The 24491-nt window shown below is 42.3% G+C and overlaps 1 protein-coding gene and 1 long non-coding RNA gene across 4 annotated transcripts in view; both read left to right on the top strand.

Moving 5' to 3' along the window:
• Positions 1 to 8754, top strand: part of CTXN3 (cortexin 3) — a 50298-nt gene extending 41544 nt beyond the window's left edge. For all 3 annotated transcript variants that reach the window (XM_075931916.2, XM_075931915.2, XM_089779275.1), the window contains one exon: positions 6508 to 8754. In XM_075931916.2, coding sequence (XP_075788031.1) covers positions 6556 to 6849 — 294 coding nt within the window. In that variant the 5' untranslated portion in view covers positions 6508 to 6555 and the 3' untranslated portion in view covers positions 6850 to 8754. The remainder of the gene's footprint in view (positions 1 to 6507) is intronic.
• Positions 8755 to 12203: 3449 nt separating this feature from the next.
• LOC142829866 (uncharacterized) overlaps positions 12204 to 24491 on the top strand; it is a 178612-nt gene continuing 166324 nt past the window's right edge. Inside the window, exon 1 of the long non-coding RNA XR_012904745.2 lies at positions 12204 to 12988. This is a non-coding gene — a long non-coding RNA (uncharacterized LOC142829866). The remainder of the gene's footprint in view (positions 12989 to 24491) is intronic.

The following is a 24491-nucleotide window of genomic DNA, read 5'->3' as shown; positions in this document are numbered from 1 at the left end:
TTGCTAACGGTAAACATTTTAGAAGGAAAAGTACATGGGAACCAAGAAAAAAAGAAATAAGGTGTGTGTGGGGGGGAGAGGGGGTGTTCAAATTAGGGCACGACATTTATATGGTGTAAATGCATTGACTCTATGTTGATTTATAACAGCTGACTCACATTGTTCCTTTTGTTTAAATCCAATTAGCCAGTAAAGCAAGCAGTTACTTCAACGAAGTCAGTTGCTGATTCTGGCACTAACTCTTTCCCTCAGGGTATGTCTAGGCTACAAGCCTCTTTTGAAAAAGGCTTTTTCGAAAGAGATCCTTTAGACCAGGCATGTCCAAAGTCCGGCCCGCGGGCCAATTGCGGCCCGTGTTCCGGTTTAATATAGCCCCGCAGGTAATTTGGCAATATCTATCTTTTATGGCCTCCAACGAATCCATATGTATTGAGATGAATACATTGTAAAATCTCAGTTAATGTCAGTTGGTCTAAATCAATTATAAATATATTTGGACACAACATGTATACTTGGTGTTATGTTCCTGTTCATATTTTTTGAACTTAAAAGTTGACAGACAACCTTTATTACCAATAATATGTAATGTACTTTACAAGGTTCCTGACATATATTTCAGCTTCCTGGATCTTTTTTTTTCATCTGGCCTTCAGATATGAAAGGCAGAGTGATTTAACACCTGTTTAGATTTGTCATCCATGTGACGAAATGAAAAGTATGCCGTTTGCAATAACCTTCGCATAAAATAGTTAATTTGCATTTAATTTTAATGGTTCAAAGAACGTCAGGCAAAATGGTCGGCCCTCACGCATGTTCATTTAATCAAATCTGGCCCTCTTTGAAAAAAGTTTGGACACCCCTGCTTTAGACAGCCACAAGACTTTCGAAAAAGCGATACACTTTTTTGAAAGAGAGCACCCAGGCAATTTGGACACTCTCTTTTGAAAAAGCCTTATTTGCATTCAAGAATGCCTTTTTTCAAAAGAGCTCTTTCGAAAAAAGGTGTCGTTCCTCGTAAAAGCAGGTTTACCGCTGTCGAAAAAACCGCCACGTTCTTTTGATTTCATTTTGAAAGAATGTGACGGCAGTCTAGACGCAGGTGAAGTTTTTTTGAAAAAAGGCCACTTTTTTCAAAAAAATCTCTATAGTCTAGACATAGCCTCAGTAACTTTGCCCTTATGTACGCATGCATTAAAATATGGTGTCTCATTAAATTAATATACACTGCATATATACAGTAATTCACTTGCATGCATCTATGGTAAAAGATACTGGAGTGATTTAGACATTGCAATATTCTATTCAACAAGTAAAGTTACTTTTCTAGTAAAGGTATGTCTAGACTATATGCTTCTTTTGAAAGAAGTAATCTTTCCAGGCAATCTAGATGCTCTCTTTCGAAAAAGCCCTGTTTGCAGTAATAAAGAACACTTTTTTTTTTTTAAAAGAACTCTTTCAAAAAAAGGTGTTCTTCCTTGTAAAATGAGGTTTACCGCTGTAGGGAAAAGGCCACTTTTTTCGAAAAAACTCTGTAGTCTAGACATAGCCTAATATAGTGTTAATATTATCCCTGAAATCTCATTAAACCCATCAAGCTGCTTTTTAAGTCAGTCACTAATTCTTGCACTATATGGTCTTTTTTTAGCCATGCCACCAGGCTATGAGGTTCTTCCCCCAAAATTGTTGCTGAGAAGATGAGGATGTATGTGCATGGTGTGTGTGGAGGGGGGGGGTGGGCAAGGGGCAGTAGCAATCTGCTGGCCTCGAACTCAAACAGGAATGGGTGAGGCAGTATAAAGTAAGACAAGAGTAACTACATTCCCATGAAGAGGGTACAGCTATATTGTGTTTTATTTTTCGAAGAAGGTATGGAAATAGGGTGCTCATTTGCATATCCTCTTCTGTTTTTTCTGGAAGAGGATTTTCCGATATTTGGCTCATCTACACAGGGCCAAATGTTGGAAAAAAACCTTCTTTCAGAAGCCCCTTATTGCTCATAAAATGAGGCGTACAGTCAGATCACCTTAGTCCTATTCTTTTTTTTGATCATCTGACTGCTGCCACTTTAGCAGTTACATTATAGGCATCACAGAAAGTTATCTGGGTCAATTTGTTTATACATATGCAATATTATTTTTTGAATTTCACATCATTAGCATCAATATTTCATAAAGCACTGCGTAGACAAGAAGGTGAGAAGTAATGAGGGTTGAAAGAATGATCTCGCAACTAAACTCTGGCTCTGATCCCTGATTTTGCCGCTCTGCCTCCTGTGATCCTTTTGGCAAGTCACTTGATCACTCTTGGCTTACATTTCTCAGTCTCTGAAATGGAGATGATAATATCATTTGTATTGTGATATCTCACAAAACACTTAGTCAGGATCAAGGCCTGGTTGTGCTCTGGGCTATGCCAACAAACAGAAAGGCTATGCTCCAAGGAACTTGCCGTATAAGGTAAAATCACCCCTGTGAAATCTGTACATGAATGGGATCCTTTGTGCACAGATCTCCCCAGAACTCCTTCTGTGGCATCACACCTTCCATTTCCCAGACCCCAAAAAGGTCTCCCCATAAATCTAGGATGTATACTGGGAAAGGAGATGCAGGTTAGAGGAGAAGTGGGCAGTGTGTGGATAGGTGTTTCCCAGAGAAGATAGTACAGCCTGAGGTTGTATTAGCATTTTCCTGTAGCTGCCTAAACTGGAGGGAAGCTGTTGCCATGAGAAGTTCCTGGTACAGCTCCAATGGAATCACACTGTCAGAGTACTGAAGAAAGCTGCTGGTATTGCTGAGCCAACTCTTTTTGAGATCCAGGGATTCCTACACAAAGGGTATGTCTACACTACCCCGCTAGTTCGAACTAGCAGGGTAATGTAGGCATACCGCACTTGCAAATGAAGCCTGGGATTTGAATTTCCCGGGCTTCATTTGCATAAACCGGGCGCCGCCATTTTTAAATCCCGGCTAGTTCGAACCCCGTGCCGCGCGGCTACACGCGGCATGGAGTAGCTAGTTCGGATTAGGCTTCCTAATCCGAACTAGCTGTACTCCTCGTGGAATGAGGAGTACAGCTAGTTCAGATTAGGAAGCCTAATCTGAACTAGTTACTCCATGCTGCGTGTAGCCGCGCGGCACGGGGTTCGAACTAGCCGGGATTTAAAAATGGCGGCGCCCGGTTTATGCACATGAAGCCCGGGAAATTCAAATCCCGGGCTTCATTTGCAAGTGCGGTATGCCTACATTACCCTCCTAGTTCGAATTAGGAGGGTAGTGTAGACATACCCAAAGGGAATTAAGCCATACTTGCTCAGGAATTATGCAAAGGAACTGGACTGGGAGCTGAGAATCTGTCCCTACATGTTTGTTTGCTATATAGACAATATAAAACCTCAAAGGTCCTCAAGGAGTCATTTCCTGCCTTTCAGAAAGGTGAGTTTTGTGAATGATGTGCTGTCATTTTAGCAATCTTTGGTTGTTGGATTTATCATTTAGTTTTATTGCAGTGGCCACAGTTACGATTAGAACCCCATTGTGCTAGCGAGGATACAAACCTAAAAGAGATCTTTTGTGCTCCAAAAAGCTTACAAGCTTGGTTAAGTGTTGGGAAGACTTATGCCCGATAAGTAGCCATCACTGTTTTTTTGTGGGGTGGGTGTGTGTGTGTGTGTGTGTGTGTGTGTGTGTGTGTGTGTGTGTGTGTGTGTGTGTTCTGACCCTGCTCCTCCAAAACTGCTGGTGTAATAATGGCACTTCTCTTTCAGGTGGAATGAGACACAATCTTCTTCACAATTGTCCTTTCTTAGCTTATCTTTCAGCAGTGTTCTTTGAGTAGTATGAGTGGATCCCTGTCACTTCCCCTTTAAGAAAAACAAATTCTGCACCAATCTAAATGGTACATAATGTGGGTGTGGGTGCATGTAGTTGCAGCAGGATCCCTAGCTGTCTGGTTCTGAAAGGCTGTCAAGTCCAAAGCATACTTCACACCTCAGTTATGTAAAATCAGATAAAACCAATTCTGGCTATGTGAATGATTGCCATTCAAGTCTCTGTCCCTGCTGTTGTTCTGCATACACCCCGGGCTCGTCTACACTGGCCCCTTTTCCGGAAGGGGCATGTAAATTTCACCAGTCGTCGTAGGGAAATCCGCGGGGGATTTAAATATCCCCCGCGGCATTTAAATAAAAATGTCCGCCGCTTTTTTCCGGCTTTTAAAAAAGCCGGAAAAGAGCGTCTACACTGGCCCCGATCCTCCGGAAAAAGTGCCCTTTTCCGGAAGGTCTTATTCCTACTTTGAAGCCTAATCTTTGAAGTAGGAATAAGACCCTCCGGAAAAGGGCACTTTTTCCGGAGGATCGGGGCCAGTGTAGACACTCTTTTCCGGCTTTTTTAAAAGCCGGAAAAAAGCGGCGGACATTTTTATTTAAATGCCGCGGGGGATATTTAAATCCCCCGCGGATTTCCCTACGACGACTGGTGAAATTTACATGCCCCTTCCGGAAAAGGGGCCAGTGTAGACGTAGCCCCCATGTTTAGTGCTTGTTCAATCCATAAGGAAAGTAGTTAGCGCACAATCTTTAATAATTCAAATTATTTTAAAAGTAGGTTTCTTCAAAGAATGCAAAGTATTTGTGCTTTAGTGTAACTTAAAATAAGGGTTTTTTTGGGCACAGTAGAAATCTAACTTTGACTGGTGAAAACTTTCCATTTCCTGTCATTCCCAAAATCCATAGCCTGTAGTTAAACGAGTATACATTATTGTAAATGTAATGTAAATATTTGTATCTGTGCTCAAAGTAAGCATGACAAAAAGGTAATTTTAGGAGTGATTTTCAGTTTCAATTCAACAAAGAATTTAAGCTTGCCGTTAACTTCCATGCTGAAGTCTTTGTCATATGAGACTTAGGCATGCGCTGAAGTGCTTGCTGATTCAAAGATTTGGTGACTAAAATGAAGGTTTGCTTTGTTTTGTTTTTGTAGCAATGGTTTGTCTTCAGCCTTCATTATAGCAACATTGCAGCAATCCTGTGTTTCAATTTCTGTGTTGTTATAACAAGATTTATCATCAGACTTTACTTACAATTCCTCCTTCATGTATCATCTAAGATCTGACACTTTCATTAAGCTGTTTGATCGCGAGGTCACAGTTCTTTTTATTAGCCAGTCTTGTGAATTTTTCATCAACTGGTAGCTGGAGCATACTTTCAAAGGATTTGAAATACACAATTTATATCGCTCTATCATTTCAGTTAAACATTGGATCAGGCATTGATAACTGTACATCTTTGAAATTTGTTCTCCTATTACCTCTTCCATAGTTTTATCTGAAGTGAGTGTCGTTTTTAAGTTAAGTTTTATGTGTAATTATCTACCTGTATTTTCTCAATACCACATTGTGATAATTGTTGTTATTGACATGTGCATGCCAGTGATAACTAAAGTGAGTAAATTATAGCTAATTCTCAATGGATTTAAATGGCAGCGTAAATGTTTATTTTCACAGTTTGTGTCCTTCCTCCTTTCCCAGGTTTGATTTTATTTAGTAGTAGTTTCTTTTCTAACCATTTACACAAAGTGTTCAGTTTGTAGCCTACTGGGCTGAACTGGGGACAAGTAGCATAGGGTGACTCATGGTATCACTCAGTAGAGGCACCACCGCCCTGTGCCTCTGCCAAAATTTTAATTGCTAAATGGGATGCTCCCACTATTGCCCTCTCTGCCTCTCTTGTTGGCCCTCCCTGCACCCCATCTCCCCGCAGGCACCAGTTGCCCCTAACAAGCACGGATAACCTCCTCACAACCTAGATAGAGGTGAGATTAAGAAAAATGTGAGAACTGTAGATAGTGCTGATGTGTGGTTTTGGTAATGGACTTTCTTATGGCCACATTTGGGCACCAGTTTGAGTATACTTCACTTTACTCATTGATTTCAGTGGGACCACATGTAAGGATGGCATGATCTGGCCTTAAGTCAGTACTGACATGATGATGCTACACAGTGCTATGGCATCCTGCATTTGGGATGATTATGTATGAAAGACATTGAAAAAGATCTTCTGACCCTGCTCCTCCAAACTGCTGGTGTAATAATGGCACTTTTCTTTCCGGCGGAATGACACACAATCTCCTTCACAACTGTCCTGTCTTAGCTTATCTTTTAGCAGTGTTCTCTGAGTAGTAAGATTGAATCCCTGTCACTTCCCCTTTCAGAAAAAGAAAATTTTGCACCAATCTAAATGGTACATAATCAGGATACTACTCCTCAAAGTAGATGCAATCGCATTTAAGCCCAGTACTTGGCCATCATATGGCCAAGATGTCTGTTCAGGGCATTTATGATTAATATTAAGTCTCTCATATTATAAAACTAATAAACATGTTCACTAAATAATAACAGTGGAATGGAGAAAACTATCATGTTCTTTCCCTTGTGCCTGCTCTGTTCAGATGAGTCCACACAATAGAATAAGGCACATCCACAGCTAACATTTTTTCCCTTCCCCTACAGATAACACAAGCATATCTAAGTGACTTCTACTCTTGACTCAGCAAATTGATGATGAAAATAAGGAAACTTTGGGATTACTCCTATCCGCTTCCCTGGACAATGGAAGAAGAACCATTCACCTCTACTTTGTTGCCATCCGGGAATGTTCTGCCAGATGGTAGCTTGACCCTGGAACAGAAAACCACATTTGTCTTTGTGATATTATTATTTATTTTCTTAGGCATCCTCATTGTCCGATGCTTCCGAATTCTCTTAGACCCTTACAGGAGTATGCCAACCTCAACCTGGGCTGATGGACTTGATGGGCTAGAGAAAGGCCAGTTTGATTATGCCCTAGCTTAGATTGAGTACTTAGAAATATTATTTATAGGAATTTGTTTTTTAAAATAACATCTGGAATGTAGATTTCTTTCTTTCCAATTTTCTCAGATATTCTAAAAACTGCCTTGCATGAATGCACAAAATATTTTTTAAATAAATGTCAAAGCAAGTCTAACATTTGAAGGAGGGGAAAATATAAAGCAAAGTTTTAACTTGCACCTCTGCACTTCAAAGCATATTGGAACAATATATAACATAGATAGTATCTTATGACTCCAGAATATTACTTTGATGTGTAGATACTGGAGAAAGCCCTATAGTTTGAAAGTAGCTATCTTACAATCATCAGTAGCTATATAGGTGGTGTAAGAATGTTTTTATAAGCTGTATGTGGCAATTAAATCAACATTTTAAGCCTCCCTGGTTTTTTAAATAAATGTACAAGAGGGTGTCGGGAGGACGAGAGGGGAGTAGAGAAGAAGTTGAGGAATCGTATAGTAACCATGTGGCCTTTGTGAGGCTGGTCCTATTCCAAACTCTGTCACTCATTTGCTGGATGACTTTGGGAAAAGTCACTTTACTGCTCTGTACCTCATCAGTAAAATAGGGATAATGATTTAAAGTTCTTTGAGAACTACTGATACAAAGCACTATGTAGAAGTTAGGTTTTTCTATTACTATCTAACCACAGCATTCGCTTATCCCAGCTGCCAGCATGTGCATCCCAGGATCTCCATGACATGAGCTGATCTAGCAGTTGGAGCAGCACACAGAGACACTATCCCCAGCCTCAGCTGCAGGGCTGCACATGCTGTCCAGAAGCCAATCTGCACTGCACTGCTAGTGGGGGAGCCTGGAGGACATGCAGGATGCCAGGGAGGCTGGGGAAATGGAGGGGCAGCAGTGCCTGGAGACCCCTGCCTCTCCAGGAGCCATTGCCGGGGGGGGGGGGGGTCTCAGGTAAGTGTGGCACCCCTCCCTCTCTCTTGTGCACTCTACTCTCTTCAGAACCTACACACTGTCCCCTCACCTCCTGTCCAGCCCTCAAACTCTCTCCCCTAGCCAGCACCCCAGATCCCCCATCTGTACCCAAACTCCCTCCCAGAACCTTTGCCCCAGAGCTCCACCTGTTATCCCCTCCTGCACCTAAACTCCCAGAGCTCATGCTCAGAGCTATCGCATCCATAGGATGGGCAGGGCAGCCACCTCAGACCCCATAGCAGCTGCCTCAACCATAGATCATAGAAAGCCAGAACTGGAAGGGACCTTCAGAGATTGTGAAGTTCAGTCCCCTACCCTCACAGCAGGACTAAACACCATCTAAATTATACCTGATAGATGTCTATCTAACCTGGTCTTAAATGTCTCCAATGATGGAGATTCTGCAACCTCCCTAGGCAATTCCAGTGTTTAACCAATTTGACAGTTAAGAAGTTTTTCCTAATGTGTGACACTGTTGCAAAAAAAGCAAACATGATTCTGGGATGCATTAACAGGAGTGTTGTGAGCAAGACACGAGAAGTTATTCTTCCTCTCTACTCTGTGCTGATTAGGCCCCAGCTGGAGTATTGTGTTGAGTTCTGGGCACCACATTTCAAGAAGGATGTGGAGAAATTGGAGAAGGTCCAGAGAAGAGCAACAAGAATGATTAAAGGTCTAGAAAACATGACCTTTGAGGGAAGACTGAAAGAATTGTACTTGTTTAGTTTGGAAAAGAGAAGACTGAGAGGGGCCATGATAGCAGTTTTAAAAGGGTGTTACTAGGAGGAGGGAGAAAAATTGTTCTCCATGGCCTCTAATGATTAGGAAAAACTCCCTGTCAAGGTGCTTAAAAACTGGAAACAAATTGCCTAGGGAGGTTGCAGAATCTCCATCATTGGAGACAACCATCTGATGGACAGGTTTCAGGGAAGTCTGGGAAATTACCTGGCGGGGAGGGGAGGGGGGGGGGGGCTGAGTGGGAAATTGGTGGGGAACAGCAGCAGGAGTCAGCTGTACTGAAATAATGCAGATTGGAACCTCAAGGTCCCTGTGGATCTCTTCCCGTTTACAATATGCATGGGAAGAGGGAGGAATGTTCAGATCTTCATTTCACCATCACAGCTCTTCGAAGCTACTTTGGCTTATACCTCCACCATTCAGGATAGACACGTCTAACACAGAAACTGCAGTTGGAGTACATGCAGAGCGTTCCCATGGGCTATTGCCAGCTCCAGAGGGCAGAGAAGATTTTTTTTTAAATGCCTGGTGCCTCCATTCAAGATTACTCTTCACTGCCAGAGGCACAAAAGCAACTGCCTCTTAGGAAAACAGATAATGCTACAATAATGCTGATACACAATATAGAGCCCAGTACACAAGAAACACAACACAACACAAATACATCAACACAAACTCCAGCAAAGGAATGACACACCTCAAAATAGCAATATAACAAAGGGGGACTTACTGGGAGGGGGACAATTGGGCTTAGGGAATTATAAAGTTTACAGTTAATGAATAATTACTAATATATCAACACTCAACTCTTTCCTGCACTAGTTAAGCCTCAGTTGGAGTATTGTGTCCAGTTCTGAGCACCACATTTCCAGAAAGATGTGGAGAAATTGGAGAGGGTCCAGAGAAGAGCAACAAGAATGATTAAAGGTCTAGAGAACATGACCTATGAAGGAAGGTTGAAAAATGTGGGTTTGTTTAGTTTAGAAAAGAGAAGATTGAGGGGGGATATGATAGCAGTTTTCAGGTATCTGAAAGGGTGTCATAAGGAGGAGGGAGAAAACTTGTTCATCTTGGCCTCTGAGGATAGAACAAGAAGCAATGGGCTTAAACTGCAGCAAGAGAGTTTTAAGTTGGACATTAGGAAAAAGTTCCTAACTGTCAGGGTAGTCAAACACTGGAATAAATTTCCCAGGGAAGTTGTGGAATCTCCATCTCTGGAGATATTTAAGAGTAGGTTAGATAAATGTCTTTCAGAGGTGGCCTAGACAGTATTTGGTCCTGCCATGAGGGCAGGGGCCTGGACTCGATGACCTCTCGAGGTCCCTTCCAGTCCTAGTATTCTATGATTCTATGATTGATTCCCAGCCTTCAGTTCCCTCCTGGCACCTTTTACAGTCAGAGGATTTGCTGGGAATGAGTCTTGAGATGAGTGTTGCAGTGCCATGAATGATGGCCATCTTAAACAAAAAAGGCGACTGTTTGACTAACGCGTAGCCTGCATTTACAGTTTGATATTAAAAATACTTGAGAACAAATAGCCAAGTGTAATCAGTTTATTAGTGAAAGATAAAGCTGTACAATATGAAAATGGTACGATTGGACATCCCAATAATTAGCGGGGGACAAAGTTCTTCTGGCCCTAAGGGCATGGGTAGGGGCAGAGAAAGGGGAGAGCATGCTTCTCCAGCCCAGGAGACTCAGCAAGAGCTTACAGCTCCTCCAGTACTGGGCCTTGGAGGTCCAGACCAAGGAGGTCCAACATGCATTTCAAGAGAGACAGCAAGTCCTTAGAGGATATTTTCTTAGTGAGTTTAATTATTAGGTTGGGTATCAGTGTTGGGACTGAGAATTATATAAATGTTTAACATTTATATACTCTGCAATTTAAAACCTTTGAATGGCCATGCCACCTAAGCCAGGCTTAAGAGCTTTTCAATGGTACTGTAGACAATATGGCCTCAGGCTGGAACCTGAGCTATGGGACCATTTCCTCTCATTGGGTTCCCCAGGCCAGGCTTCTGCCAGTACCTGAACATCTGTACCACAATGAAACTGCTCCTTAACCTGGCACAGACAAACCATGGGCATTTAATTGTAGTGTAGACATACCTTAAGCACAGTGTGGTATGCACACTGGCACTTAGACTGGTGTAATTTAAGTTGCTCAGGGAAGAGCCAAATCCCTGCAAGCTGCATGGAAACTTTTCAAAGACACCACAATAGAGGCTCAACTTAAATGTATACCCCAAATTAAAAAAAATACCAAGAGACCTAAAAAAGAGTCACTGTGGCTTAACCACCATGTAAAAGAAGCAGTGAGGGACAAAAAGGCATCTTTTAAGAAGTGGAAGTTCAATCCTAGTGAGATCAATAGAAAGGAACATAAACACTGTCAAATCAAGTGTAAAAATCTAAGAAGAAAACCCCAAAAAAGATTTTGAGGAACAGCTAGCCAAAAACTCAAAAAAAATAACATGTTTTTTAAGTACATTAGAAGCAGGAAGCCTGCTAAAAAACCTGTGGGTCCCCATGACGATCGAGATATAAAAGAAGCAATCAAGGACGATAAAGCCATTGTGGATAAACTAAATGATTTCTTTGCTTCAGTCTTCACGGCTCAGGACGTTAGGGAGATTCCCAAATCTGCACTGTCCTTTGTGGGTGATGAATCTAAGGAACTGTCCCGGATTGAAGTGTCATGAGAGGAGGTTTTGGAACAAACAAAACTTAATGTTAACAAATCTCCGGGACCAGATGGCATTCATCCAAAGGTTCTAAAAGAAATTGCTGAACTATTATCTGTGGTTTGTAACCTATCCTTTAAATCGGTTTCCGTACCTAATGACTGGAAGGTAGCCAATGTGACACCAATATTTAAAAAGGGCTCTAGAGGCGATCCTGGCAATTACAGACTGGTAAGTCTAACTTCAGTACTGGGCAAATTAGTCGAAACAATAGTAGAATAAAATTGTGAGGCACGTAGAAGAACATAATTTGTTGGACAAAAGTCAACATGGTTTCTGTAAAGGGAAATCATGTCTTACTAATCTATTAGAGTTCTTTGACGGGGTTAACAAACATGCAGACAAGGGGGATCCAGTAGATATAGTATACTTAGATTTTCAGAAAGCCTTTGACAAGGTCCCTCACCAAAGGCTCTTGTGTAAATTACATTGCCATGGGATAAGAGGGAAGATCCTTTCTTGGATTGAGAACTGGTTAAAAGACAGGAAACAAGGGGTAGGAATAAATGGTAAATTTTCAGAATGGAGAGGGGTAACTAGTGGTGTCCCCCAAAGGTCAGTCTTGGGACCAATCCTTCTCAACTTATTCATAAATGATCTGGAGAAAGGGGTAAGCAGTGAGGTGGTAAAGTTTGCAGATGATACCAAACTGTTTAGGATAGTCAAGACAGAAGCAGACTGTGAGGGACTCCAAAAAGATCTCACCAAACTGAACGATTGGGCAACAAAATGGCAAATGAAATTTAACGTGGATAAGTGTAAAGTAATGCACATCGGGAAAAATAACCCAAACTATATGTACAGTATGATGGGGGCTAATTTGGCTAGGACAAATCAGGAAAGAGATCTTGGAGTTATCGTGGATAGTGAGTGGACAGAGAGTGGAGAGGGGGTGAAGAAGCTGAGGGGTAGGTAGTGGGTGAGGAAGGGGACAAAGAGGTAGGAAATGCTGGGAGCGGGGAGGGAACAGCACAAGTGGCAGGTAGCAGTTGGGGGAGAGGGAGAAAAGGCACAAGCTGTAAGTGGGAGGGCGGAAGAAGTGGTGAGTGGTGCTGGGGCACCAGGGGATGGGCCACAAAGGAGCATGAGTGATCAGCTGGCAGGTAGGAGAAAAGAACTGAGAGGGATTGGGAGTGGAGTATTGGTGGGGCTTCTGAGGGTTGGAACCTGGGGGGGTGGGTAGGGCCACAGTCCAGGAGCACGTAACCTCCCCAAATGGAGGAGTCACACACTGCCCTTGGAAGATGTAATATTGAGAACTATACTGCTTGGTGGTTTAGCTTCCCAAACAGGAAATCTGGGGAGGGTCACTGCAGAAGCCCATGGTTTGTTATACAAAGGCACTGGGAAAGGCATCACTGAATATGGAAAATCACTTTCAAACATTTTGGACCCTGACTGAACATATGGGCAGGCCAGCTTTCCTTTATGTGGGGCAATCGGAATAGGCTTTTGGAAAGGGATAGAAGTATTTCATTTCAAGTAAGCAACCTTTGTGTCACATAGTGATTAACCCATTTGTCTGATGCAGGGTACAGTGCACCTGTGACTAATTAGCTGCCACCCAGCTGGGCTTAAGAGACCGCACCTGGGCCACATTAGGGACAGAAAGAAGAGTCTGAGAGCAGTCAGACTCAGGGGAGTGTGAGGAAAGAAGCATGTGCAGCACCTCAGTGGAAAGGAGTGGAACAGAGCAGGTGAGAGCTACCTGGAGAATCAGGGCAGTTGCAGAGAATGGGAAGTTCTGCAGGCCCTCCCTGGGAACACTATGGAATTGTTTGAGGGACTAGACTGCAGTCTCTCCTGAGCCAAAGCTGGAAGGCTATATCTACACTGCAGCTGGGGTGAGTCTCTAAGGCCGGGTAGACAGACTTGAGCTAAAGCAACAAAGAGCCCTGTAGCACCTTATAGACTAACAGATTTATTGGAGCATAAGCTTTCGTGCGTAAAGACCCACTTCGTCAGATACATGTAGTGGAAATTCCAGAGGCAAGCATAAATATACAGGCATAAGAAAAGCGTACCAAAGAGGCTTGAGCTAGTGAGCTAAAAATAACTGGATGTTACAGTTTTGGCAATAGCTGGGGCTCTCAAGCCTGCCTAGTCCCCTGGGTCTGAGTCTGGATGGCTAGCCTGAGTCACTGCTGGAACCATGACAACCACATTGCTATTTTAAGTGTGTTAGGTATAGGCAAGCTAGTATGAGTCTGCTTACAGAGGCTGGAAGACTCACTCCCCACTGCAGTGTAGACCTATCTGACAGAACTCAGTCACTGTGTGGTGGGTTGAGTTAAAGAGTCATGAGACTGGCTATGTTCAAGTGAGTGGCCAGGGGAGTGAGGGCTCTGGTCCAAGGGCAGAAAGGCATGGGGACCTGAGTGGTGGTGATCACTATTCCTCTCTCCGGAGAACTCACTTATAGCTTGTCCATCTGAGAGCTGTTTCCCAGTGGTCCTGCGCTTTGTGTACATGTCTAAGCTGTGCCCAGCAGTGAGCCTTTGAATTGGTCTGTGAGAGGCACTGTACTATTTTTATGGATGGCTGGCTAGGAAACTGAGGCAGCTGCAGCTGTCAAACAGTGCTCTGATGCAGCAGGCTACCATAGGTCAGGCTGGCTTACCACATATGGTGGAGAACAGGGGCATTTCAATCAGCTCCTGGCCAGAGGTATGCTCAAGGAGGAACTGCTGCTATCTTCTCGTTCACGGACACATCTCTAAGCAGATAGGGTCACTGACTCCTTTAAATGAAAGGGCCTGTGTGTTAATGTAGTCACATGACAGGCAACTCTGTACCTCTCCACAAGCTGGACTGGGACCAACACATTTGTTTATCATGCTGAAGAAAATCCTGGTCTTTTGAAGGAAACACTTATTCAAAAAAAAAGTCAATATGTTTACATGCGAATCTGTTTAAAAATGAGACCTTTGTTGGTGATCTATGTTTGTTCTTAGTGGCTTCCTCAGCAAACTTATTCAGTCTATAGCTCAAAACAGGCTTTTACTCATGCTGATACAGTGAATTCTACTTTCATATTTGAAAATAAAGCTGTTTGCTTCTCACTCTGTACATCTGTGATCAGTGTATTTGGAGTTCTGAGCACTTCAGAAATGATTTCTGCGGCAGATTTTTATAGATTCTGTGGCATTTCTGCAGCATTCATATATTGACTTGCAGAATCTAAGTGAATCCTATGCCTTTCGTGTGTCATAACAAAAACAGTTTACACTACACAGAGCACTCTTCAGACACTACCTTATCATTTTTCCCTCCTGGAGAAGTCCGTATTATCATCCCTGTGTTACAGAAGGGGAAGTTGAGGCAGAGTTGTTAAGTAATGACATTGGCTCTACTTTGGGACACAGTAAATGTCAAGAGCCAAGATTGCAGTTTAGTTCCTTGTCCTAGTTTGAACTGATTAGCCAATGCTTCTGAACAGTGTAGTAATAGTAGAAGTGTTCCTTGACCTCTGCTGCAACTGTGAGTCTACAGTATTCCAAACTGGTCCCGGAACTGTACTCTGCATTAGGGAAATGGTCAGTTCATTTTGTGCATTGTGTCATAATCAGTGGTCCCACATGTGCCCTAAACTCTACTACTTGGGCACATGCATGCAGAGAGATGTGGTTCAGAGATCACTGCACTCCCTGCATATCTTTCACCATACCATGTAGTAGGACCATATGGATTCTGCTATAGGTTAGGTGAGCCCTTCTACAGTGACAGTAGATGGGTAAAGATTCGGTCCAAAAGGTGAGCAACATGACTATGGGAGAAACCTTAACTTTGGAAGCTTTCTGAATTTTGAGTTCTTAATTTTTCAACCTTCATGTTGCCCTAATCTGCATGCTAATGCATATTACCTAGTCATCAGTGCCTCAACTAAGGAAAAGGCATATATCTATATAATGGGTTTTAGTTTCAGTGATATTTTGTTAGCACTTACTAACTTCATCTATAGTGGCTTAAATTCTTGTTAAACTTAATATAATTGCTGTACGCACTGTAGTTGTAGCCATGTCAATCCCCCCAAAAATTGGTTCTAGGGCTGTCAGTGTATGTGCATTCATGCTTGTGATTAACACAGGGAAGGAATAACACGTTAATTTTTTTAAACGTGTTAATCGCAGATGTTAATGCCGCGCTGCCCCTTTGAAGCACTGTTTTGGTGCTTCAAAGGGGCAGCACATTAGGTGCCTGGGATCAGATGGAGTACCCATCTAATCCTGGGCTCTGCCTTCTGCTGCCCCTTTGAAGTGCCACTGAGGTGCTTCAAAGGGGCAGCGCTGCCTGGAGCCGGGGTCAGCTGAGGATTCCAACTGACCCCGGGCTTCTGTAGTGCTATCCCTTGGAAACACTGGGATGGCCTTTCCAAGAGGCAGCATTGCACTGAACCGGGGTCAGCTGGGGATGCCAGCTGATCCCGGGCTTCTGCAGTTCTGCCCCTTGGAAAGGCTGCCGCAGCGTTTCAAAGGGAGCAGTGCACGTGATTAATCACAATTAAAATTTTTTAATTGTCTAGTTGGTCCATTAAAATATTCTCCCCCACAATGTGTATCTACCATCATTAATATCAAGTGCTGTGAATATAAAACTGACGTTATTTACTTGGTATGTTGTTCTCTGCTTATGTATTATGTTCTGAGGGTGGTAGAAAGCTTTCTTGTTTTAGACTGCCCAGTTACAGAAAGAAAACGTTACAAAAAGATGAGTCATATGACAGGTTCCAGTGAGCTACAGAGAACAGAAAGGGAAGGCCATGGAAAAGGTGGTTTTGTGTCCAATTCTGGAGATCATTTTCACCCTCAATATAAATCTGAGTAGCTTTCTGGAGCTATAAAATATGTAATTTGAAACACTCCCATAATGTTTTCTTCTGCTCCAAAAAACTGGAATGCAAGGCACTTCGGCCATTGTGCCACATGTTCCTGGCTTGTTATGCATCCTGGATGGGGAGCAATAGGTGCAGAGTTAACTATGTTGGCTCTATGCTACCTATCCCTTCTCCTACACAATGCTGCGGGAGTGGCAAAATAGAATTGGGCCCTGTAAATGGTATAATAAATACATAAAAATCATATCCATTTTGATTGGATTTACTTCCAGTTTTAATCAGAGAGTGCACTACCTATTTTTATGCCAGTCATTTATCTTAGCCACCTAAAAAGAGTATGTTTATGAATTTGATACTTTGTAAAGATCTGGTTCTCATCTCACACTGGGTTAGCAGCCTTATGATGCTGCTGACATCAAAAGTGTTACTCCAAATTAACAACAGGGAAACTGAGAATCAATAACCAAATTTCAACTGCATTCAGTTGCATCAAAGAGCTGCAAATTTGCAATTGATGTTTAATACATACGATATCCATTTTTTTATCAGACAGTTTGACATCCAAGAATTTTTCTGTCTATAAACTTTTAAGTTTTCAGTCATGTAATGGTATTTTAAATAACTTGCAATTAAGGGACCTGTATTGTATAATAAGCATTATACTGCTATTTATAGTATAAGAATGGATTTTTTGTTGTTAGAGTAATCATAGGATTTAAAAAAAAAATACAGGAGAAAAGCTTCAAATAAGATTAGAGAACTGCCCAGATCTGTGAAGAAACATGATCTATGGTTGCTGATCCATGTCTTCCCCCCCATCTATGTCATTGAAATGATTTTGACAGATACACAACTACTTTATTTTTACAGCTATTTTTAGAAGTTGCTAATGTCAGTGTTCCTTTCTCTATATCTCTCCTGATGCACAGGCAAATGAATTTAGTGTGGTAACTAGAGTGAGAGGGCATGTGGGGAACAGTTAGAAATAAGACCCGCACACAACTTATTACAAATTATATGGCTTCTCCATTTTATCATTGGGATTTCTATATCTCATGATGCTTTCCTTGTCTGAAACTGTGAAATTCTTTATTCTTCCTTCCCTTTCAGTTCTCCCCTCTCTGGCTACATCTACACTGTGGAGCTATTTCGGGATACTTGTAGTATCCCGAAATAGCTATTCCATATCCTTTGCTCAAACCCATTATTTTGAAATATAACACTGTCCTTGTAAACCACGTTCTATAAAGAGTGTCATGACCATGAGAGGGTTAGCCAGCAGCTTGGGGACTAAGGAGTTAACTGTACCTAACCAGGTAGCAGGCTAACACCTTAGTCCCCGGGCTTCTGGCTAATCCCCATGGTCATGACAGGGATTTTTTGAAGAGTCCTTACTCCTTATTTCAATTTCAAAATGGTCGTATCCACATATGATCGTGCAGGACAAATCCTCCAAGGAGCAGAGGCAATGAAAGTTACCTTCAACTTAAATACAAAGTAGCTGTTGCCATGTCAGTCCCGGGATATTAGAGAGAAAAGGAAGGTGAGGTATTCTCTCTTATTTGGCCATCACCCTATGTGTCTCAAAAGCTTCTTTCTCTCTCCAACAGAATTTGGTCCAATAAAATATACTACTTCACTCACCATACCTTCAACAAGCTGAACAAGTGAAGAAACAGTAAACTGGAGCTCAGTTACAATTGTTGACCTTATGGGCACCATGTTTCAAATCATGTCTCCATTAAGTAATTTTATGGGGAAAAAATTCCCACTGGTACTGTCACTGGGTCAGTTGTCCCAGTGAGGTTCTAGAGTCGATGTCCAGCACTTTTGATGACTGTGACTATTAGCTTATTCTGAATTGTGGTTGCACTAAACACTTTCCCCAGAAGTTGTAGGGGGTACTGGTGACACAAGCTATAATAAGAAAAATGAAGACACAATGAGATGAAATAATGCATTGTCACCAGGACTTCAGCATATTGTAGACTCTCTGAAAATGGCTAATAAGATAGCAGGGTGTCTTACATATGGGGTTAGGGTGGAAATCAATATTTTTAAAGGGCTTGTTTAAAACAATGCTTTAAGACTAATCTAAATGGTAAATACTGCATAACAATCACTTGGTTTTACATAGGCGTGGAGAATCAGACTTATCTGCCAATGTAAATCGTACACAAATGACAAATATACAGGTTGAACCTCTGTGGTCTGGGACTGTCTGGTCTGGGAACATTTGCAGTCCAGCAGAACCATGGATGTTGCTGGAGTAGAGAGTCCCAGTGGCAGAGGTTGCCGGTAGCTGGGAGTGGGACCAGCAGGGCAGTGGGGCCCACAGGGCACCAGAGTCTGCAGCCCACAGGGGAGGGAAGCTGTCAGAGCTCCTAGGACTCACAGGACAGCAAATCTGGCAGGGTTGCAGGAGCCCTCGGGGTTGCTGCAGCAAAGGGACCGGGGCAGCAGTGCCTGATGGATGGGGAGAGGAGCACAGTGGGAAGGCTGGCACCTCTCCTGCCCCTTCCAGACCTCTCCTGGTTGAGCAAATTCCCTTGTCCAAGAGTGGTCAGGTCTCAAGGGTGCTGGACCAGGGAAGTCCAGCCTATAGTGAAGTTTTTTCTTGTTCTTTCCCTTTTTGGGGGAGGAGGGGAAGGAGGTGACAGGAAGGAGTTCTCCAACTTGAGGTACCTTAAATGGGTTCAACTTTTCAGGAAGTGCTATACACTTGCCCTATGAAAATCAGGTGCCTCAAATCACTGATCATGTCTGAAAATCTTGGTCATTGTCTCTGTTTGGAAACTGGAATCCTTCCACAGGAATAAAAATGTCACCTCTGGAGGAGGTGTCAAACTTATTCCATAAATACAGCAACTGATGTGGCCTATAATTTGGAGCTACTTGAAGAAGGTGGCCTGTTTGATGGGCCTTTGGGCTGCTACAATAACTCCATCAAGGTCATTTTTAACTGTTAATATTGATACAAAGTATCAGATATAGAAACTGTTTCTGGTGATGTCATTTAGTTAGTTCTGATTCTCACTGATAAAATTTTAATCTGAAAAAAAAATTCTGAAAGTATGGGGAGATGGAAGGGAAAACCTCCCTGTGTAGACAATACCTGAGTGAAATCTGGATTAGGTCTTAGAGCTGTGTCTGCACAAGAATTTTTCAGGTTTGTAATTCCCATTGATTAGTAGCAACAGTGCCAGCTTCACTTGAGACAGGGCTCAAAATAAGCGTGGATGACACAATAGGAAATCAACTCTTGAATTGATCTAAGCTTTGTTTACTACAGATGCATCAATGGTACCAATAATAGAGCTGAATATATTGGTAATTATGAATCTAAAAGGCTGCAGAAGGAATAGAAGTGAGTGCTTTGTCTGTTTCTGCCTGTTCTAAAGAGCCAGGCAAAGGTCATTCTTTGTTTTTATGTTGTGAAATTAATCATTTTTACAGAGCCAGTGCTTTGTTTTTATCTGTGCACAGTTTAGCTGGTTGCTGTTATGTGCAATAAAGAGGAAATTGAAGTACAGTATTCCCATGTCTGCTGGTGAAAACTGGGGAAACTGTTACCCTACCACTATTAATTGGGCATATACATCAAAAATTGGGGGGGGGGGGTGAGTGTGCAAGTAGGGAACTGTTAAGCATTATTATTACAGCAAAATGTCTCTGTAGATTTCCAATAGTAGATCAAGAAGCTACTTTTCCAAGGTATTTTCTGTGCTTCATCTCATTAACTGCTGCTGTTCTGTTGTATTTAAAACTGATGCCATGTTGTGATTCACCATGCCACAACTGAGTGCAACTCTTCTCTTTGCTAGAGGGTAAATTGCTTCTCAGTACTTGCAAAATACAGCATAAAAGTTCCTCTGGGGGCAATGTCTTCCAGTTTTAAGGTTATAGATGGTTCCCTGCCAGGTCTAGGAATAATTTGATTTGAAATTGGACCAGAACTAGCATCCCTCTCTGTTTTTTACATAAGTTACAAGTTAATATTCAATCCATCCATCTTAATATATTCTTTCCCTTACATTACAATACTGATATGAACTAGGAATAATATATTTGCTTCACTCAGAATAATTGAGACTGTTGTGCCAAAACCAACTGGAAGTACTGGAATGGGTTACTTAAGGAGTTGGTAGAATCTCCATCCCTAGAGGTTTTTAAGTCTCAGCTTGACAAAGCCCTGGCTGGGATGATTTAGTTGGGGTTGGTCCTGCTTTGGGCAGAGAGCTAAATTCAGTGACCTCCTGAGGTCTCTTCCAGCCCTATGATTCTATGAAGTAGATGGTAAAATTTGTTAAAGTCTCTGACAAATCAAATACAGAGAATTTTCTTGATCACTTTAATAAAAAAATCCATGTGACTTGGTTGTACAACAAGGTCTAGAAGAAGCCAGGACCTATGTGAGTACACAACATAAGACCTGGCACAAAGACAGGTATAAGCTGTCACTTCTTTCCTGGTGATTCAAGGAGCTGGGGACTCTCGTATCAAGAGCAGCACTGGACTTTCAGGTAGAAATGGGACACTCATACCTCCAGCCATACTGGGCAGCAAAGATGTGACAGTGCAGTAGGAAATGATAGTGCACCCTATAAATGGGTGTTACTGTTGAGCTGGAATAAATCTTGAAGTCTGGCTGAACATTGCTCAGCACGGAATAAGTGATTTAGCTTAATGACTTTTGCTCCGCTTCCCCCTCCCTGCTGCTTTCCCCTTCCCTCCAGCTGTGTGCCAAAACTGGAGCCAGGCTGCCATGCAGCCCCAGAGCAAGCCGGGCAACAACCATCAACTTCCCCAGGGCTTTGCATCTCCACGGCTCTGAAATAAGCAAGGGGCAATTTTGGGCCCTTGGGGCAGCCTTAGACTAGCTAGGCTGTCCTCACTTATGCCTAGCTGCCTATGGCCCCAAGGGTCAGAAATAGCTAAACCCCCTACTTGTGGAGGGTGGGCATGAAGCCATTATACTGGCTTGATACCAGGCAGAGGATCTTTCTATGCCATGGGACTTCCCCAGCATTCTTCCAACTCTGCAGTCTCTTTATGCTACCAGCGTAATGGGTGATGAATCAAACCCATGGAACCTCACTCAAATGCACAAACTGCCATTAAAGTGATGCACCTCAGCACATCCTTTTCATCAAGGGCAGCACAGAAGCAAGAAACCATGATCTAGCTCTTAGATCATTTCAAGAATTCAAGGGGAAGACTACTTAGAGGTATGAGAGAAAAGAGGATCATCTGGGAGTGGTTTTTGCTGTTGATAGATTAAGAAAGAAAAGCATCTTTCAGATGTATAAAATCGAATTCTGTTTGTTTAGGACTGGTGAATTTCACAAACTACTTTTTGAGCCCACAGGACTAACTTAAAAATGTAAATATTCATTTTCTGAGCGCCTGAATTTCATTCCTTCTCAAGAGTGATTCAGTGAGACTGGAAAATAAACCAACACTACCTTTTTAAGTCTGGCTATGAGATTAGAATACCATGGATTGCCACAAGTGGGCGCCTTGTCTACAGTATATATGCTGCATTTAGTTATTCTTTCAGATATTTCTCTTTCCCCTCTGTCTCTCCTTCCCCACAAGTCTCCACTTAGTAAAACACTAAGTTGGTGGTTTTTAGAACTGGACACAAACTGGTAGATGCTTAATGACCAGATTCAAGCAAAGCATGTTAGCTGATCACTGAAGTTCATAGATTTACCTTTTTTTACTTGGATTGAGAAGAAGATTCCATATTTAGATCCAAACTGCATATGGAAGCATCACATGCTTTCATACACGCATAAACTGATGCAGGTAATTGCTAGCTTAACTGTGATCGAAATCACCTTGGGTGGGCAGGTGAGTGGGGAGCACATGGTAAAAGGCCCTGGGATTATACAAATTGATTGGCACTTCTGCAGTATCTAAACTGTTGTAAAGGTGATGGAACATAGTAAGTAAATTAAAGTTTCCCTGATTCACTGCTAGCATCTGATTTAACATTTGCATAACACTGTGCTGCAAAGGGCCAAATTAAGACCTTTAGAGGCCCCAAGCACTGAAAAGATTATGGTGCCCCCCATATGTAATTCAAAATAAAAACAATACTATACATAAAATTTCATTTTTGTTAGTGCCCCTGCTTTGCTAGTGCCCTAAGCACATGCTTAGTCTGCCTATTAGGTAATCCAGCCCTGGTGCTGCAGTTAAATGGGAGTGTCAGTATCAGCTCAGAGACTGGGTGGCTACGTCTACACTGGCCCCTTTTCCGGAAGGGGCATGTAAATTTCAGCAGTCGTCGTAGGGAAATCCGCGGGGGATTTAAATATCCCCCGCGGCATTTAAATAAAAATGTCCGCCGCTTTTTTCTGGCTTTTAAAAAAGCCGGAAAAGAGCGTCTAGACTGGCCCCGATCCTCCGGAAAAAGTGCCCTTTTCCGGAGGCTCTTATTCTTACTTTGAAGTAGGAATAAGAGCCTCCGGAAAAGGGCACTTTTTCCGGAGGATCGGAGGCAGTCTAGACGCTCTTTTCCGGCTTTTTTAAAAGCCGGAAAAAAGCGGCGGACATTTTTATTTAAATGCCGCGGGGGATATTTAAATCCCCCGCGGATTTCCCTACGACGACTGCTGAAATTTACATGCCCCTTCCGGAAAAGGGGCCAGTGTAGACGTAGCCGGTTTGTATTAGGCAACTGGATAGTCTTTAAAAGGGCACAATAGAATGGAAGTTTTGGAGGAATAATACCTGTGCTGCCATCTGAATTCATCTGAGATCTATGTAGTAGTTTTCCACTAGGGGGACCAGCAGGACAGTTTTGCATTCCTTTTTAGATCTCTCAAAAAATGAGGAAGAACAGCTCTTGCACGACGTGTTTTTTGTGCAAACAGGAGTGGTCTACACTACTCTTTTTTGTGCAAAAGCCTCTTGCGCAAAGATGGCTGTTCATTAATTATGCAAATGAAGCAGTGATATTCCACCCCGAACTTCATTTGCACAAGCTTTTCCACAAGGCTACAGTGTAGACGTAGCCTCAATGTGCATGTTTTTTTAATCTACACCATCGATCATTTTAGCTGTACAAAGGTTACTTCCTATTTCTTTGAATGCATCCTGTCGATGAGCAGTCATTGTTATCCAATTATTGTTACAGCTTTGACAGTGTAGTGCCAAACAAAGCATGTCAAATCCAGGCTTGCTGTAAATTAACCCAAGTCGAGTGACTTCAGTGGAGTTGTGCCTGAATACTCCAGAGCTGCTTGTGGCCTATAGAGTTTTATAGTAGAAGAAATGAATATTACCTATATCACATCTGCACACAAACCTACACTGAGTCCTTCAGCTACTCATGAAGGGTGTGTCTAGACTACCTAGTTTTGTCGACAAAAGTGGACTTTTGTCGACAAAACTATACCAGCGTCTAAACTACCGCTGAGTTCTGTCAACATAACGTCGACAGAACTCAGCAGTTTTGTCGACGCTGGTATACCTCATTTTACGAGGCATAACACCTTCTGTCGACAGAGTTCTGTCGACAGAAGGTGTTATTGCCTGTAACACTGCGTCCAGACTATGGAGTTCTGTCGACAAAGCAGCTTGCTATGTCGACAGAACTCAATGTGTCTGGATGCTCTTTGTCGACGGAAGTTTTGTCGACAGTATCTGTCGACAAAACTTCCGTCGACAAAACGCGGTAGTCTAGACGTACCCGAAGTATCTTCCTTCTCTGAACTGCTTCTTGAAATAAAAGGTGCATATCTATTAGGTCTGATTTACGATTGCACTTGTTTTCCCATTCATATGTATTCTACCAAGAAATGTCTCATTTACACGTTGTCCATTTTAGAAGATGATCAGCTACCTCACACAAGACAGGCATGCCTATGTAATGGATCAGCTACCTCACACAAGACAGGCATACCTATATAATGGAAGCCACACAAGAGGAGAGTTTCCTGTTCCTTTTCTTAAGCCCATAAGTCAGCTTCTCTTTCATCAGTATTTTCCATATCCTCTCAAACACCATCATTCAACACACATAAATGATGTTGGAAAATAGGAAGTTCTCCCCTCTCATTGCACCTTGACTTCAGACTGGAGGTTACTCAATAACTGTACTACAAGCTTGATAATTGTTGATGATTTTTGCCCATGTTGTATGTTTGGCGAAGAACCCAGTTAATATCAATAGCAGGTCTAACGAGAAGGAGTTCTAGGATATCCTTAATGGGGGCTCCACTCCAGGAACTGGACTCATAGGATGCATCTACACTGCACCGTAACTTGAAAAAAGATACCCAATTTGAGCTGCACAAATTGTGTATTTTCTTTTGATGCTATTTTGAAGTAACTTATTTTGTCATTTGGTGCTG

Source organism: Pelodiscus sinensis, chromosome 6 (genome assembly GCF_052426305.1).
Source record: "Pelodiscus sinensis isolate ZL-2025 chromosome 6, ASM5242630v1, whole genome shotgun sequence".
Taxonomy (NCBI): domain Eukaryota; kingdom Metazoa; phylum Chordata; order Testudines; family Trionychidae; genus Pelodiscus; species Pelodiscus sinensis.
Note: the sequence above shows the minus strand (reverse complement) of the source record. Positions and strands in the feature narration are given on the sequence as shown.